We start from the raw sequence: 18,480 nt of genomic DNA, 5'->3' as shown, positions 1-18,480 counted from the left end.
TCAGTGTGTCTCAGTGCAGTAATTGGTGTGGGCCATAACTCTCATCAATTCCCCTCTTCTTTTGAATGTTCCTTGATGCTGTTCATAAAATAAGTCTTGTGTTTGACGTCCTACTCCCGTTTTGACTGTTCTTACACTCAGGTCATAAGGTCTCTTATCCCATGATTCCATTTGTTCATCAAACTGTTGCAGCCGATCAGAAGAAAAGACAGTTAATTCATACTCACCTTTGTTCCCTGCTTCTTAGTGCTGGCTCACCCATCATTCCATAAAGCCCAGGGCTGGGTGGGTAAGAACAAGAAATAGGGTAAATGGAATGGGATGGGTGGTAGGGGTACAAGAGGGAGTGAGCAAGGAGAAAATGTTTGCTAATATCTGGTACCATTTTTTTTTTTAAACCAGAATACAAGAACAAGAGAATAAAAATATTTGTTGGCACATATTCTTTATTCACCATGAATTTTGCCTACCCTTCATTTGTATTCTAAGACAATGCAGTTTATTTCACTGGGATTACCACAATGAAAGATTTTTGTTTTTTGAAATGGGAACTGAAAATGTGGATTCTGTAACAATAATCACAGTGTTTATAGGTAGAATGATGAGTCCCATTCTTCTGCTTTTATACAATGTAGCAAAGTAGAACCAAAATTTTACACGTGTCTCTAGTTTATCCTGACATTGTGTACTGTTTGCTATCTTCTAGACATACTGTTTTCTGAACACCAGAATCCAGGACTGTGCCCGGCACTTAAAAGGGGGTCAGCAGTCACTCAATAAGTAAATCAATGAATGATGTCCTTACAACCTGGACATAACTGACATTCATCCTTTCATTTTTGGTGAGTGTATCATGGGTTTGCATTTACTCACACAGATTGGTAAGTATAGGAAAATAGCTTCAAATCTAGATGAAGACAAGACTCCTTTACTTACTGAAATCATTTCTTTATTCTTTCTTGTTTAGAAGACAGTATGAAAGTGCTTAGATAGAAGATCATTTTCTTAGTGGAAAGTAACTCAAAATGAAGACATCTCAGTTCAAGGCTTACTTTTTATAAAGTCTTACCCAAGAGGAAGTGAGTATGAGGTAAACTGCATAAACTTAAAGTACCGCAGAGATGAAACTTAAACCAGGAAGAAACATGCCATCAGTGTACTTGATGGGAACACGTGTATCATGTGAATAGAAAATGACAAAAACAGCCCTCCTTAAATTACTTTTGGCAATAGTGATCATGTTCATTTTAACTTTGCCGGAATATTTCAAGACACCAAAAGGTGAGTATTTAATTACAAACTACTTTTCCTTTTTGAGTTTTTGAAAATTATGTCAGCTAATGGTTACAGGAAAGGCCTATTTGTTTTGGATACATGCTGCATAGGCTGAACTTCTATGTCTGAAAAGCTAATAAAATGAGATTGCAATTTTAGTCGACTGTTACATAGTATAGCAATCTTACTCACAGTACTTAAGTATTGTAGCATATAATAATGAAATGAAAAAATGAAAAGAAATGTTTAAAATCTGTAGTCTAGCTTTCAAACACCGAGTTTACAAAAACCTCATAATATGATTTTGCTCTTTGAAAGTTTCTTTCAAAACGGTTTTAAGTATAGTTTACATCCTGGAATTATTTTATAAAGAAAGTAACATTTACCATGTTAAAAATGCTTGAATTCCCTCCATCACAACTATTTTACACAAATAACTTACTGTCACTTTTTGGGGAAAAAATAGTATTAAGATTTTTTTCTCAAATACAGCTAAAATAAGATGGGTATAAGTTTAAGCAGAGGTATATTTGTAACTAGAGAAAGATGGAACAAAATGAACTCTGGATATTTCAGAAAATCGTGATATGATTGTTGAAACCTAGGGTAGGAAAAGAAATAGATGTAAATTTAAACTTTTTTTATATGTCAGTAAAAACTTTGAAAATATATTAGTGTGATTGTTTGAATGGTAATTGTGCTTCCTAGCATTTAATAAGAAGAAATAGTAAAAAGAAAATGCTGTATTCTATTTTTTAAAAAGTTATCATATAAATTTGATTAAAATCAGAGAAAAGCTTATATTTGATGACCTTTGCAATGATTATTTATTGCTGCGTATATATAATACGAAGTGGCCACATAAAACATTTTTGCTAATTACATTTGGTTACGTATTGCAACGATTACTTAATATTGCATATATATGATGTGAAGTAGCAGATAAAATATTTTTGCTAAATAAACACTGAATGTGCAATTTTGTGAATAATTGAATTTTTCAAATTTCTCTGTTTTCTGGGATTATGTTGCTTAGATTAAGCAATCATAGCATATATTTTTAATTCTTGATTTCACTGAGTGAAACTATAAAAAGAATAGTTAGAATTGGAATGGACATAACCTATTTCAATTTTTAAGCTGTTGTGGGCTGAGAGTAAGCTCATTTAATAGTTGTCTAAGGTAGGTCAATTAGTTTTATCTAGCACCTTCAAAAAAATGGATTGGATCTAATAAAAACCAGATAATCAGCCTAAAAAGATTTAATGATCTACTTGCTAACCATTGGCTAATGTTTTATGAGGATCAGTGACTAAGAGTATGTTAAAAGTTTTTCTGTTGTGGGGGCAGATAGCTCAAGGATAATCAACCATATTTGTTTGTTTAGTTTTCTAACTAATTACGTTAGCTTCCAATACTATTTTTACTGCCTCCTCAAACTTAAAATAGCCATTTCTCTTTTCCTGGTCCAAAAGCAATGTAGATATTTCCTCCAACTCTTTCTGAAGTGATGGATTTATTTGAGAATTTTGTTTCAAAGGAACTATCCTTGTTGCCAACAGACAAAACTGCTTGAAAACCACCATCTTGTCCTAATGTTATTTTGTGGTAGCAGGAATTTTGCACAGAGCCACCACAAATGAAAAGTTGATTATTAGGCAAAATGTTTTACACATGCAATAGTGTAATAATAATGCTTTATATTTTATAATGGTTTATGGATTACCAAGAGCAAGTTCATATAACCTTATTTTATACAGTTCTATATTGATTAAACAAAGGAAACATAATTGTTTTGCCTTTTTAAAGTATTTTTTAATCACAATAATAGTTGCCTTATGAAATGATTTGACTTGTTAACTAGTGTACTTCATAAAATATCTCGTAAGATTATTTAGATGATAAGAGTGTTCCAGGAGTGCTAAAATTAACCTTGAGAATCGCCTGTGTAGTCTTACCCTCCCTATCAGTTATTTGCATCTTCTTTTCATTCTTTTTTTATGTTCTATTCACTTTAATTTCCAGGATAAATATTATAAAATGATTTTTACTTATAAATTATTTACTGATACACTGCCTTTAACATGTCATATGAATTCAAAAGGAATCTTAATGAGGAATAATGTATTCACAAGGTTTAATAGATTTGATTTTGAAATAATAAACCCTCTGAAGGCCTAAGTTAAAAATAGAACACTGTGTTTGATCATTTTTCATCAAGAATATATTTGAGTCTCTGAATAATCTTACTCAGAATATTCAATTATTATAATCACATAGGATAAGTTATTTACCTAACTTTACCAAAGGGAACTTCTCCAATGGTGTTTGGAGCTTTTAATGAGTTTGCATTGGTATGTGCTGGCAAGATAGCCTATTCTAGCTTTCAGTTTACTGGAAAGGCAGCTTACACTAAGATACAGTGGTGAATATAATGGTTTGATACTCTCAGATTGAATTAGATAATAGAGATGTAAAAGGGGATGGGTATGTTTTTATTCAGAGTTTCTTGAAATTAAGGGAGCTGGGTTGTCCCAAACAAGTGACTTTACCAACCTGCTTTTGGTGGACTTACAGTACGTAAGAGAGATCTGATTAACTCATCTAAATTTCAGGGTCTTTTATTTATTTATTCTTTCACTCATGAATAGTGTCTTACGGATACTAGGAACACAAGGCTACAAAAATGAAAGGCAATTCTACCTTCAAAAAGCTTTCAGTCAAGCGGAGGACTGACTGGTAAATAATTAAATACAACATGGAAATTACTAAAATAGCGATGTAAAGAGGTGCAAAGGGAAAATAAATGTGGCTTCCAGTCCTGTCTGGGGGGTGATGTTTCTTCCATTTTTGTTTGCATAGAGAAGTAAGTATCAGAGTTCTAATGATCGCCTAATATTTCTCCTTAGCTGCTTGCAGGAACACTTTCTAAAAGAAGCAATTGTTATTGATTTTCAAATAAAATATACTTATTTTGATATCTCAGAAATTCTTGAAACCAGAAATTTTAGTGACTTATGGGTGTGTGTTCCTGATTGTGGTGACAAGGGCCAGGAATAGCACAGGTGAAAACACCTCAAACCTAATTTTACCTAGCTGTTTTGACTTCCTCTCTTAAGAGCCAAACTGACAAAAGATGTTTACCAGCTTTCATTGCCCCCTCCTCCCACAACTCACACTTTCTGATGGAAATGGTACTATAGTAAGCAGTGAAACTGAAGAAAACAAAGGATAACAGGAACTTTAAATATTCACAAACTATAGGATAAACCCTGAAACATATAAGGATATGTACATATTACTTATGTCTATATCATAAAGAACAGTGTTATCAAGGTAACTGCAATTAATTTGTGAAATTGTTACCTAGTTCTCAAAAACCGGGCACTTTATTTTCTTATTGGCTGGCTCATTAATAATTCAGTCAGTAATCCCCAATCAGGTTTGGGATATAGTCATGATCATTAAAATTTTTTTAATTTAATAAATACTTGTACATACATATATAGTTACTACATACCAAGTTTTTTTTTTTTTACATATAATAACTCATTTCAACTCATTAAATATTTCAACTCATTGATGGTGAAGCATCATTCTCAAGGGAGACTATTTGGAAAATCTTTGGAAAGAAGGAACAAATCTAGATGGATAAATTGGCTTTGCTGAAAGATTTTATTTCTTACTGAGTTTCCTGAATCATTATAGTTTTAAAATGCCTATTGATGGACACAGTATTTTTACATATATATTTCAGACAATATATACTGCCAAAAAAAAAAAAAATACTGCTGAAAATAATGTTTTTCACTGCTTTGGTGGAAATGGCCTTGTTGTCTCCTGGGTTAGGTTACAATGCCAGCAACCCTTGCTTGGGATGCTTTCGAATTACCCGTCTCATTCATTTGCACTGGTGGATAAATGCTCTCTCTGTATATCCTTTGTGGTTTTATAGAAAAAACGGCTTTCTCTAAAGCATTACTATAGTGCTGTATCTTCCCCTTATACTGCTCTGTTCCTTTTCTCCTTAGCACTTATCACCTATATTATTTACTTATTTAGTGTTTTGTTGTTGTTGTTGTTGCCTGATTTCTCCAAACAGAATGCAAACTCAATGAAAATGAGGTTTTTGTCTATTTGTTCATATATCAAGCACTTAGGACAATACCTGCCACATTAGAAGGCCCTCAACGAGTATTTGTTGATTAAATAAAAATTCTGAGTCATATTGTAAAGGAAATTAAAAGTACTGTAAAAGAAATAAAAAAAGAAAATGCTTTCTGGAAGGAAGCATTTCTCATCAGAGCCTGACAATCATCTTTTGATTTAGGTAGGCAAGGCAATTTTTTCCTCATCTTACATTGTTGAAACATAAAATTTCATCATAAACCTAGAACTTTGAAGTTGTGCAGCCTCTGAAATTTATTTCACAGAATCTTATACCTAAAAGATATGCAACTCTCTACTCTGAGTTATTCTTCTTACTTTTTCCCCAATGGAGAATTTCATTATGTGCATTTACTTTTCTTGTTTTGACAAGTAAAATCAGCAATCTCTTTCTTATGTCCCAAATCTGCCTTTCATAGACTACTACTGTAAATTTAAAGTGACCCCAAACCTTGCCCCTTCCTCCAAGGAAATATTTTAAATGGTCTTCCCCACATGATCTATGAATAAATCTATATCCTGTCTAGACTCCTCCGGTCCTAAAATGGTTAACACCATGGATGTATCATTTATACACAACATGACCTTTTTCATGCTTTCCCACTCAATATTACTAGGGAAGCTTCAACTGTTGGACCCAAATGGAAATATAATTGAGTTTTTGCTATTGAATTCGATACTCTTTTGAGTCTATGACAACTGCTAAAGAGGCAGACCTGTGACCAAAGGGTAGCAACTATTTTAACTAATGTCTTCGTAAATTTGGCAGCTAAGCCATAAACTCCTATCCTGGCAGCTAATATATATATTTTAATTCCTGTGAAAAATAAATTTATTATGGCTTTAATTTTTTTCTTAATATCTTTATGCAGTATATGTGGTTATAGACTTCAGAATTTTTTAATTAAAAATTTTAAATAGAAGTATAATTGACTTATAATATTGTATTAGTTTCAGGTGTACAACAGAATGATTTGATATTTTTATATATTACAAGATGATCACCACAGTAAGTCTAGTTACCGTCTGTCACCATGCAAAGTTATTACAATATTATTGATTACATTCCCCATGCTGGACATTACAAAATTGAGACTTATTTATTTTATAACTGGAAGTTTGTATCTCTTAATTGCCCTCACCTATTTCACTCTTCCCCTCACCCTACTCTCCTCTGACAACCACCAGTTTGTTCTCTGTATCTGTGAGTCTGTTTTGTTATGTTTATTTTGTTTTCTAGATTCTACATGTAAGTAAAATCATACAGTATTTGCCTTTCTTTGTCTAATTTCACTTAGCATAATACAATCTAGGTGCATCTGTGTTGTCACAGATGGCAAGATTTCATCATTTTCTAGGCTGCCCAATATTCCAGTGAATATACAATTGGCCCTTGAACAACACAGTTGTTAGGGATGCTGACTGTCCTGGAAGTGAAAAATTTGTCTATAACTTATAGTCGACCCTCTGAATATGCAGTTCCCCCACATCCATGGTCCTGCATCTGCAGATTCAACTGACTGTGGATTGTGGAATACTATTGTGTTTACTATTGAAAAAAAAATCCATGGAGAAGTGAACCCACGCAGTTCAAACCCGTGTAGTTCAAGGGTCACCTATGTATGCCACATCTTCTTTGTCTATTCACCTTGGATACTTAGGTTGCTTCCATATCCTGGCTATTGTAAATACTGCTGCAACGAACATAGGGGTACACATATCTTTTTGAATTAGTGTTTTTGTTTTCTTTGGAAAAATACCCAGAAGTGGAATTTCTGGATCAATGGTAGTTTTTATTTCTTTGAGTAAACTTCATACTGTTTTCCATAGTGGCTGCCCCAATTTACAGTCCCACCAATAGTGCATGAGGGTTCCTTTTTCTCCACCTCCTCACCAATGCTTATTTGTTGTCTTTTTGATAATAGCAGTTTGGACAGATGTGAGGTGGCATCTTATCGTGGCTTTGATTTATATTTACCTGGCGATTAGTGATGTTGAGAATCTTTTCATGTGTCTGTTGGCCATCTATATATCTTATTTGGAAAGTCTATTCAGATCCTTGACCCACTTTTTGATTGGTTTGTTTGGTTTCTTGATGTTGAATTGTATGAATTCTTTGTATATTTTGGATGTTAACCCCTTATCAGATGTATCATTTGCAAGTATCTTCTCCCACTCAGTAGGTGGCCTTTTTGTTTTGCTGGTAGTTTTCTTCACTATGCAAAAGCTTTTTAGTTTGATATAGTCCCATTTGTTTATTTTTGCTTTTGTTTCCCTTGCCTGAGCAGACAGATCCAAAAAATCTTACTAAGACCAATGTCAAAAAGCATAATGCCTATGTTTTCTTCTGGAAGATTTATGGTTTTAGGTCTTACATTTAAATTCTTTAATCCATTTTGAGTTTATTTTTGTATGTGCTGTGAGAAGTAGTCCAGTTTGATTCTTTTGCATGTATCATTCCAGTTTTCCCAACATCATTTATTGAAAAGGCAGTCTTTTCCCCATTGTATATTCTTGCCTCCATCATGGATTAATTGACCATTTAAGTGTGGGTTTATTTCTGGGCTCTCTATTTTTTTCCTTTGATCTGTGTGCCTGTTTTTGCGCCAGTAACATGCTGTTTTGATTACTGTAGCTTTGTTGTATAATTTGAAACCAGGATATGTGATAGCTCCAGCTTTGTTCTTCCCCCCACCCCAAGATTTTTTTACTATCTGGGGTCTTTGTGTTTCCGTGTAAATTTTACAATTATTTGTTCCAGTTCTGTGGACAGTGTCATCCCTGCATCCCTGGGTTAATCCCACTTCATCATGGAGTGTGACCTTTTTAATATTTGTTGAATTCAGTTTGCTAAGATTTTCAGTGATATTGGCCTATAATTGTGTGTGTGTGTGTGTGTGTGTGTGTGTGTGTGTGTGATATCTTTGGTTTTAGTATCAGGGTGATGCTGGCCTTGTAGAATGAGTTTGGAAACATTCCTTCCTCTTCAGTTTTTTGGAACAGTTTGAATAGGATAGCTGTTAATTTTTCTTTAAATGTTTGGTAGACTTTACCCGTGAAGCTCTCTGGTCCTGGACTTTTGTTTGTTTGGCGTTTTTAAATTACTGATTCAATTTCATTACTATGAATTTGTCTGTTCATGTTTTCTATTTCCTCTTGATTTAGTCTTGGGAAGTTGTACATTTCTAAGAATTTATCCATTTCTTCTAGATTGCTTTTTATTGGTATTTTACTGTTCCTAGCAATCTCTTATGATCCTTTGTATTTCTGTGATGTTAGTCGTAACTTCTATTTTGTTTCAGATTTTATTAATTTGGGCCCTCTCTCTCTTTTTCTTGAATATCTGGCTAGAGACTTATCAATTTGTTTATGTTTTCCAAGAATCAGCTCTTAGTTTAATTGATCTTTTCTAATTTTTTTTAGTCTTTATTTCATTATTTCTGCTCTGATCTTTATGATTTTTTTCTTCTACTAACTCTGGGGTTTGTTCATTCTTCTTCTTGTGGTTCCTTTAAGTGTAAGATTGTTTACTTGAGATTTTTCTTGTTTCTTGAGTCAAGCCTGTATCACTATAAACTTCCCTCTTAGAATTGCCTTTGTCGTATCTCATATATTTTGGGTCATTCTGTTTCCATTTGCATTTGTCCTCAGGTATTTAAAAAAATTCCCTCTTTGATTTCTGCAGTGACCCACTGGTTGCTTAGTAGCATATTGTTTAGCCTCCATCTGTTTGTGTTTTTTCATAACTTTTTCCTTGTAGTTGATTTCTAGTCTCATAACATTGTGGTCAGAAAAGATACTTGATATGATTTCAATCTTCTTAAATTTACTGGGACTTATTTTGTGGGCTAGCATGAGGTCTATCATGGAGAACATTTCATGTGCATTTGGAAAGAATCTGCATTCTGCTGCTTTGGGATGGAATGTTTTACATATATCTATTAAGTCTATCCGGTCTAATCTATCGTTTAAGGCCAGTGTTTCCTTATTGATTTTCTGTCTGGATGATTTGTCCATTGATGCAAGTGGGGTGTTAAATTCCCTGTTACTGCATTACTGTCAATTTCTGTCTTTATATTTGTTAATACATGCTTTATGTATGTTGGCTGCATATATATTTACAATTTTTCTATCTTCTTGGATTGATTCCATTATCATTATGTAATGTCATTCTTTGTCTCTTGTTACAGTCTTTGCTTTAATATCTGGAAATACATATTGTTTTCAGGCACTTATGGAACTTATAAAAATTCACCATATCCTAGGTCATGAAAGTAAATAAACCACAATAAATTTCAAACAATCTTTGATATACATATCTGACTAAATACAATTAAGCTAGACTCTAGTAATAAAAAGAAAACTAAAAACAAACAATGTATTTGGAAATGTAAAAAGTTGACTTCTAAGCAACCCATGAATGAGAAGAAATCAAAATGAAAATTAGAATGTGGTAATAATGGAATGATAATACAAATAGTATCTATTAAAGCTTGTGGGATATAAAAATGGTAGGTATTTAGAAGAAAGTTTAAATACTTATATATAAGATATCAAAAGAACAGTGAGATAAACCCAAGGGAAGTAGAAGCCAGGGAATAATAAAGACAGAAGCAAAAGTCAATGGAATTAAAAGATAGAATAGAAAGGATCAATGAAGTCAGAAGTTGGTTCTTTGGAAAGACTAATTAAATGGACCCACCTCTGGAGTGATTGATGTGTTAGTTTCTAATGGCTGCTGCACAAATGACCACAAACTTAGTAGCTTAAAACAATACAAATACGTTATCTTATAGTTCTGTAGGTAGAAGTCCAACAGAGCTCTCACTGGGCCAAAGGCAGGGTGTTAGTAGGGCTGCATTCTTTTCAGAGGTTCTGGGAAAGAATCCATTTTCTTGTCTTTTCCAGCTCCTGGAAGCAGCCTGCTTTCCTTGACTTGCTGCTTCCTTCCATCTTTGAAGCGAGCAATAGCTTGTCAAGTGTTTCTTGCATCTTACCACTCTGGCACAGTTATTATTGCATTATGCCCACCCAGATAATCCAGAATAATTTCCCTATTTTAAGAACAGTTTATCAGCAATTTTAATTCTATCTTTTGCCTTAGTTTCTCTTTGTCATGTAATGTATCATGTAATGTATGTTATGTAATGTATCATATTGACAGGTTCTGGGAATTAGCATGTGGACATCTTTGGGAGGTCATTATTCTTCCTACTAAAACTGAATAATCAAGAAATGAGAAGGCACAAGTAACTAACATAAGGAATGAAAAAGGGACATAGAAATTAAAAATGTAAGGAGATGATTATGCTTATTATTTAAATCAATAAATTTGAAACATAAGGACACACTTGTAGAAAAATGTATCTTACCAAAACTTACTTAGGAAGAAATGGAAAACTCAAGAATCGAACAGCAATAAAAGAAACTGAGCCAATGATTTGATTTTCCCTGCAAAAACGCTAAGTTCAGATGATATTACATATAAATTGTGCCAAATTTTCAAGAAATGTATTGAACAGATAAATGTGATTTTATAATAAACCTTTTCAGAAAATAGGAAGAGGGGAATCTTTTCCATTTTATTTTTTTAAGGCTAGTATATCTTAGTATCCAAACCCAAAAAAGACAGTCCAAAAAAGGAAAAATTTACAAGCCAATCTATCATTTATAAACATAAATAAAAAGCCTTTTAAACAAAACATTAAGAATCTGGTTGCAGCAATGTATTAAAAATGATCAAAATGAAATTTATTCCTGGAGTGCAAGATTGAGGTAGCGTTAGACAATCTATTGATGTAATTCACTGTATTAACTGATTCAAGAAGAAAGACCATATAATCATCTCAATAGTTGTTGAAAGAGCATTCAGTTATATTCAACCATCCTTATAATTAAAAACTCTTAGCAAACTAGCAATAGAAGAGAACTTCCTTAAATCGAAACACGGTATCTAAAAACAGTGATACAAAATATCACTCTCAGTGATAAAATCGTATTTCTTCTTAAGATCAGAAGCAAGCAAGGATGCCCACTCTCAGCACTTTTATTCTTCATGAACTGGAATCCTAGTCAGTGCAAAAAGACAAGCAAAAGAAGTGAAAGGTATAAGGACTGAAAAGAAAAGCAAGAAAAAAGGTATCATTATTTATGGTCAATATGTATATCTGCATAGAAAGCTCAAAAGAATTACAGGGAAAAAATTAAAATTAATAAGGATGATTACAGAGTGGTAAAAAATAAAATTGATATTCAAGAGTCAATTGTATTTCCATATACCTCTAACAAATAGAAAACATACTTCTTAAAAGATAGTACTGGCAATAGCAACAAAAAATAAGGTACCTAGGAGGAAATCTAACAGAAGTTGTATGGGACCATAATGGTGAAAGTTTGGAAACTTTGTTAAAAGATATCAAAGAAGACCTATATAAACAGAGAGCTAGAAAGGGAGAAAGGACTGAAAGGAGAAACTCAGTATCATCTTTCTTCTCCAGTTGTTTTAGAGCTTCAGGTGAGAACCACAACTGGGTTCGTCACCAAACTTAATAAGATGATTCTAAAATTTTTGGAAATTTATTCTTAGCCAAGAATAGCTCTGACACTCCTAAAGAAAATGAACCAGGTGAGGGGATTTTTCCTATCATACATAAAAGCTTAACACAGCAAAAGTAATTAGGTCAGTAAGATATCTTTGTCATGATAGAAAAATGAACTGATGGAACAACATTGAGAACCCAGAACACAGTCTTATATACATGGATACTTGATATATGACAAAGGTGTCATTATATATAGTGAGGAAAAGATAAACTACTTAATAATTGCTAGTACAATTGATTAGTACATGTGGGAAAAGTTAATTTGGCTTTCTGCATCATGCTGTACATAATTCCAGATAGATTAAGAACTTAAATGTAAAAGGCAATTTTTTTTAAACTTTTAGAAGAAAATGTGGGTGAGGGTCTTTTTGAATTTAAAGGAGAAAGGTTTCTTAAGACAAATTGTAAAGAAAACGATGGATACATTCAATACATTCAAATTAAGAGCTTCCTTTAACTGAAAGATCATAAAGAAAATGAATAGGCAAGGTACAAACTGTGAGAAGATAGCTTAATAAAAAATGTAAAGTTCTTACAATTTCAAATAGAAAATTTAAAGAAATCCTGAACATTAATAAGAAAAACAAAACCATCTAACAGAAAAATGAAAAAATAGAAAAAGTAGGGAAAACTAGGAGAATGCATTTTTAAACCATGATGAGATTCTATTTAACATTCACCGAATTGTCAAACTTGAAAAGCATTGGCGAACATATGTGTCAATGGGAACCTTTGTACACTGCAGGTGGGTGTATAAATTGGTACAACTGCTTCGTATAATGATTTGGCATTTTCTAGTAAAATCAACGATGTGCATATTGAATACCCAGCAATTTCATTCAGTGTGTATGCTAGAGAAACTTCTGTATTTGTGTACCAGGAGACACGTTCATGAATATTCATAGTAGTATTATTCAAAAGTAAGCTTTATTGAGGTATAATTTACATACAATAAAATGCTACTGCTTTTAAGTATAAAGTTCAAGGTTTGACAAATGTTAACAGCGATGTAACTACCGGCACGATCAATATATAAGACTTGCCAGTACCTCGCAAATGTCCCCCTTTCTCCTTTGCAGAAGAACCAGCTATCAGTATAGTTTTCCATTTCTTAGGATTTCATATAAATGGAACCACATAGTATGTAGTCACTTGTGCCTGGCTGCTTTCTCTTGACATAATGCATTTGAAATTCATCCCATGTCGTTATTTGTAACAGCAGTTTCCTCATTTTTGTTGTTGAGTGGTGCTCCATTATATGAATATGTCAGGAATTGTTTGTTTATTCACTAATTGTTGGACTTTTGGGTTGTTTCCAGTTCTTGGCTATGATAAATTTTAAAACTGCCATGAAAATACAGGTATTTGTGTGGACATATCTTTTTTACTTCTTTTTTGTAAAATCCTAGGAGTAGAATTGTTGGGTCATATGCTAGATATATATTTAACTTAAAGAAAATTAAAATGTTTCCTAGAGTGGTTGTACTATTTTATATTTCTACCAACAATGTGTAAGAGTATAGTTCATAGCAATAATATCCAGAACAACAAAAATAGAAACATCCTAAATTTTTACTGTCAGAAGAATAAATAAATTGTGGTATATTCATTCAAAAGAAGACCATAAATAATTAACTACAGCTATATGCAGCGACACTAATAAGCAAAAAAGCAAGTCAAAGATTAATACATACAATATAGTCCATAAATGTATGCATTATGTTAATGAAATAATGCTATTTAGGAATATATACATTTTGTGAAGACTCTGAGGATTGATAAACACAAAATTCACGGTAGTGTTCAACCTCTGGGAAAGAAGGAGTGTGCAGGGCTGGAGAGGGTTAAGGCGTTCCAAAGATGTTGCTAATATTCTGCTTCTTCAGCTGTGTGTAGATACATGGGTGTGTGTTTATTTGTTTACTCTTTAACAGGCACAATATATTTTATATATGCTTATATATGATATATGTTTACAATAAAAGGTAAAAAGAAAATAAAGATAGTAAATGTTTATTTAGCCTCACTCTTTGCTTTTCTTTAAAAAGAAGAGATAATTGACATGGGCATTTGTCCTATACGGTAACTTATTTTCCTAATTCTATTTAGTAGTCTGTATACTTTGAGAGACTGCAGTCTTGGTGCTGGAGTGACTCTGGAATGCATTTCTATCTCTGGGAGTGAAAATTTAGATGTCTGACTCTTGGCAATATTAATGGCAGTAGTGAAATTCATAAATCCTTATTTATGAAGATGAGACTGTAGCCCACCTGATAACAAAAGTGACTGAGCAGAAGTCATTTATTTCTTAAAATTATATCCAGGGAAGGATGTGTCCTCTATTTCTTTCCTAATTGAATTATTTAAAATTAAGGTTTAAAAACCATCATAAAGTGCCCTTATAGCCAAATATGAAGGATATATCATCAATTCTAGAAAGCCCGGTTTGTCACTTACTGGATAAGAGGACAGCAATCTGGACAGTAAAGATTTCTCTATCTCCCTTCTAGGTCACATCATAGCAATATAAATTCAAGAGGTTGAAAATTTCGTAAGATGAAAAATGCTAGTGAGGAAAATGGAAAGATGGCAAGAAATAAGTTTTTCATGTGTTTTAGTAATATCAAAAGCTATAGATTATAGTTTCATCAGATGGTGCATTCCTATCTTCTTCTTGGGACGTTATCATTGAAGACATTCTTTTAAAAAATTAGTTACAACTTGATTACAACTTTGTTTACAAATATATTGAGACATTAAAAAAATGTGTATTTGTATAAAATACAATCTCCACATCCCAGAACCTTTATAGCAACTCAGGGATAAAATGTGTTTATAGATTTATATCTATAGACATAAATCACATGTGAATTATTACAGAAGCAATTTCAAGTGTAGAGGGCTGGCAAATGAGACTTTAATTTATAAAAATAATAAAAATATAATCACCAGCAATAAAACACTTATGGAATTACTATCAAAGTACAAATTCCAGTAGTAAAAAAAGTACCTTAATATCAATCAGTAGCTTGATTTTCTTTTAAGTTTGAATCAAGATGTATGAGTAGGATGGGAAGAGATAAATTGGGAGTTCAGGATTTGAAAATACTAACTACTATATAAAATAGATAAACAACAAGTTTCCACTGTATAGCACAGGGAACTATATTCAATATCTTGTAGTAACTTATAATGAAAAAGAATATGAAAGGGAATATATATATGTTCATGTATCACTGAAACATTATGCTGTACACCAGAAACTGACACAACATTGTAAACTGACTACTTTTCAAAAAAAAAAAAAAGATGTGTAAGTAGGAATAATTGTTCTTAAAAATCAAGTAGTTCTTTCATTGTGCTCCACATTATTTAGAAAATTTTAAAAATATATTTTGTCCATATGATTACATGAGAAATACTGAAGAAAGCTACATAAAGGTGGAACTGAGTTTGTCAGTAATTTTTCTCATCCTAGTAAATGACTGTAAGACTGAGACTGTCTGAGAGAGAGGTTACCTGTTCCTAAGTTCATCACTACTGCTACAAAGGGATTCCCAACTTTTATGTAGTGAGCTTTAATTACTTGTGTAGATTAAATCATAGATAATTCTATCTTAAATAAAGGATGAATTTTTGATTTTTACTTTGGAATATGGGTTTGCATTTTAATAATACACATTTGAACAATTTTCAAAAGGGTTTGCATCTGTACTGCACCACTTGATGCTACCACAACCCCACGAGGTTAGCAGGATCTAGCTGTTATCTCTATTTTGCTAGTGAAAAAATGAGATTTGTGGAGACTAAATTGTTCAAGTATCTTGGCTAGTAACAAATTGAGCAATTAAAGTCTTTGTCTTTTGTTTTGAACTCAGTGTGCTTTCTATTATACCATTATTTCCATATTTGATCTTTGGCTTCAGACAAAAATAAACATTATGATGTCATCCTGTTAAGTTTCATCTTTGGAGGTTCAGGTAGGTTGAATAACGGTCACCCAAAGGTGCTAATCCCTGGAACCCATAATGGTTACCTTATAAGGGAAAAGTGTCTCTACAGATGGATTAAGTTAAGGATCTTGAGATTATCCTGCCTAATCCAGGTGGGATTTAAATCCAATCACAATTGTCATTATAAGAGAGAGGCAGAAGGAGATTTGACACAGACAGCAGAGTAGAAGACAGAGACAGTAGAGACACAGAGGAGATGGCAATGTGACCATGGAAGCAGAGATTGTAGTGATGGGGTCACAAGCCAAGGGATTCCAGCAGCCACCAATAGTTGAAAGAGGGGCAAGGAACAGATTCTTCAGAGGGAGTGTGGTTCTGTGGACATCTAGGTTTCAGACCAGTAAAACTGGCATTGAACTTCTGGCCTTCAGAACTGTAAAAGAATACATTTCTCTTGTTTTAAGTCACTGAGATCGTAGTAATTTGCTATAGCAGCCCTCAGAAACTAACACAGAGATACTGTGCAAGTTTTCCATTCCCTGTTCAACTCCATGCAATTGGCTTGAACTTCTATTTCAGAACAGATGGATTCAGAGGGACCTAAGGTTTGTTCATTAAAACTTACCCAAAAGAGAGAATGGTTCAAATGCTGGGGTTTCTGAGAACTTCTCAGCGAGTACTTCTCTTCTCTGAAAATTAATAGGGAATGTTGACAAAGTTTGAAAAGAAATATTTAAATGGAGTAGATATTGCTAATTCACATAAAAAGAAAGTTTTGTCACTGATAAACTGAAGTACACTGAATCTGCCTAAGAAACACCGAGAGCTTATTGTGTATTTACTTGAATGCCAAAAACTGAAAATTTTACAGTAAAGAAAGCTTTTTTTTTTTTCCTTTTATAGGAAACGTATTGGAGCTATCATGTTTGGAAGTGTGCTTACAACCCAATTTCACCTATTCATTCTCCTCTTTAAATTCTCCTTTCGTGACTTTTCTGCAACCAAGAAGAGAAACTCAGACTATTATGGGAATGTTTCTAAATCACTCCAGCTTTCAAAACATCACCAGGATTTGCCAAGACATCGCAAGTGAATTTAAAATGTGCTCCTTGTGTTTGGCTTGTGAGTCCAAAGGAAACACGGATTTTATGTCTCAGGAACAAACATCAAAAGGTAAATACAAAAGAAGAATGAGAAGAAAATTTATCAAGGATAAATAACCTTATTCTGTTAAAAAAACAAGAAGTATTGACAATATATCCCAACGTTAAGTCCAGTTGCATTGGAGCACTCAGTGGCGTGGTGCTCGCTGAATGACTTGCAGGCTTTGTATATTAACTTGTTCTTGGTTTACTTTGATTTATTGAAAAGAAAATATCTATGCTGAAAATACATCAAAATGCCACTGTAATCCACCTACATTTGATGGGTAAAGGATAGTTTAGCATGCTGTCTTCAAAGGTATTGAAATAAAATTCTAAGTAAACTTGTAGGTTCTCATAGTAAAATCACACTTTGATTCCCCAAGGAGTCATTGAATCCTCGATGCATTTGTACCTATTCTTTGTACCTACTCCTGCCTAACATTCATCCATTATCTATAAATTGTCTTTTTACTTGTTTAATGATCCAGTGAGCTTCTTGATGGCAGGAACTTTGTCTTTGTTCCCTATGACATTTTAAGATCTTGAATAGTGTCTACATGAGGCATTTGAAAAATACCTGCTTAATGATTGAATGAACAAATAAAAATTTGACTATGTATTTTCTGTAATGTCTAACTGAACCTTGCATTTATTATGAGACAAATATATATTATTTAATTAAATCAAATCAATTTGGATCATTGAGAATTAAAATAATTAATTTACAGTCATAAAATATACTGGTGGCCTCAAGCCCAAGCATCAAATTCATTGCTTATACCTATTTAGTGGGATCACTTCCTATATTATTTCATACTGGCATTTTTTCCCATTCTTTCAGGATGGGAACAAGATTTCTTGGCATTGGCTGTGGATGAAGTAAGATAGATATGTCTTTTTCTGTGTTCTTATTCACGTAGTGCTGTAACTGTTGTAGGGTCAAATTAATCAGAAAACAATTTGGGAAAATACCTTTATTATGATAGAGAACTAGGAAGTGTTTTAAGAACTGGCAGCTCACAGGTGCTACTTCTCTGCCTCCTTGAAAAGTAAAACATTGATAAGTTATTCCAGTTGCTATGGCTGTGTCACAATCATCCCAAAACTCAGTGACCTTAACCACAGCAATCCTTCCTTCTTACCTTCCCTCCTTCCCTCCCTCCCCTCTTTCATTCGTTCATTCTTTCCTTCGTTCTTTTGTTCTTTCTTCTTCTTTCTTTCTTTCTTTCTTTCTTTCTTTCTTTCTTTCTTTCTTTCTCTCTTTCTCTCTTTCTCTCTTTCTCTCTTTCTCTCTTTCTCTCTTTCTTCTTTCTCTCTTTCTCTTTCTTTCTTTCTCTC

The 18,480-nt window shown here is 33.1% G+C and overlaps 1 protein-coding gene across 4 annotated transcripts in view; it reads left to right on the top strand.

Annotated features, from left to right (window-relative positions):
• The first annotated feature begins 1,077 nt into the window (after positions 1–1,077).
• Positions 1,078–18,480, top strand: part of TMEM156 (transmembrane protein 156) — a 74,720-nt gene continuing 57,317 nt past the window's right edge. For all 4 annotated transcript variants that reach the window (XM_032496002.1, XM_014562851.2, XM_032496004.1 and 1 more), the window contains exons 1-2: positions 1,078–1,281; positions 16,901–17,170. In XM_032496002.1, coding sequence (XP_032351893.1) covers positions 1,194–1,281; positions 16,901–17,170 — 358 coding nt within the window. In that variant the 5' untranslated portion in view covers positions 1,078–1,193. The remainder of the gene's footprint in view (positions 1,282–16,900; positions 17,171–18,480) is intronic.

This window comes from Camelus ferus, chromosome 2, assembly GCF_009834535.1.
Source record: "Camelus ferus isolate YT-003-E chromosome 2, BCGSAC_Cfer_1.0, whole genome shotgun sequence".
NCBI classification, from domain to species: domain Eukaryota; kingdom Metazoa; phylum Chordata; class Mammalia; order Artiodactyla; family Camelidae; genus Camelus; species Camelus ferus.
Note: the sequence above shows the minus strand (reverse complement) of the source record. Positions and strands in the feature narration are given on the sequence as shown.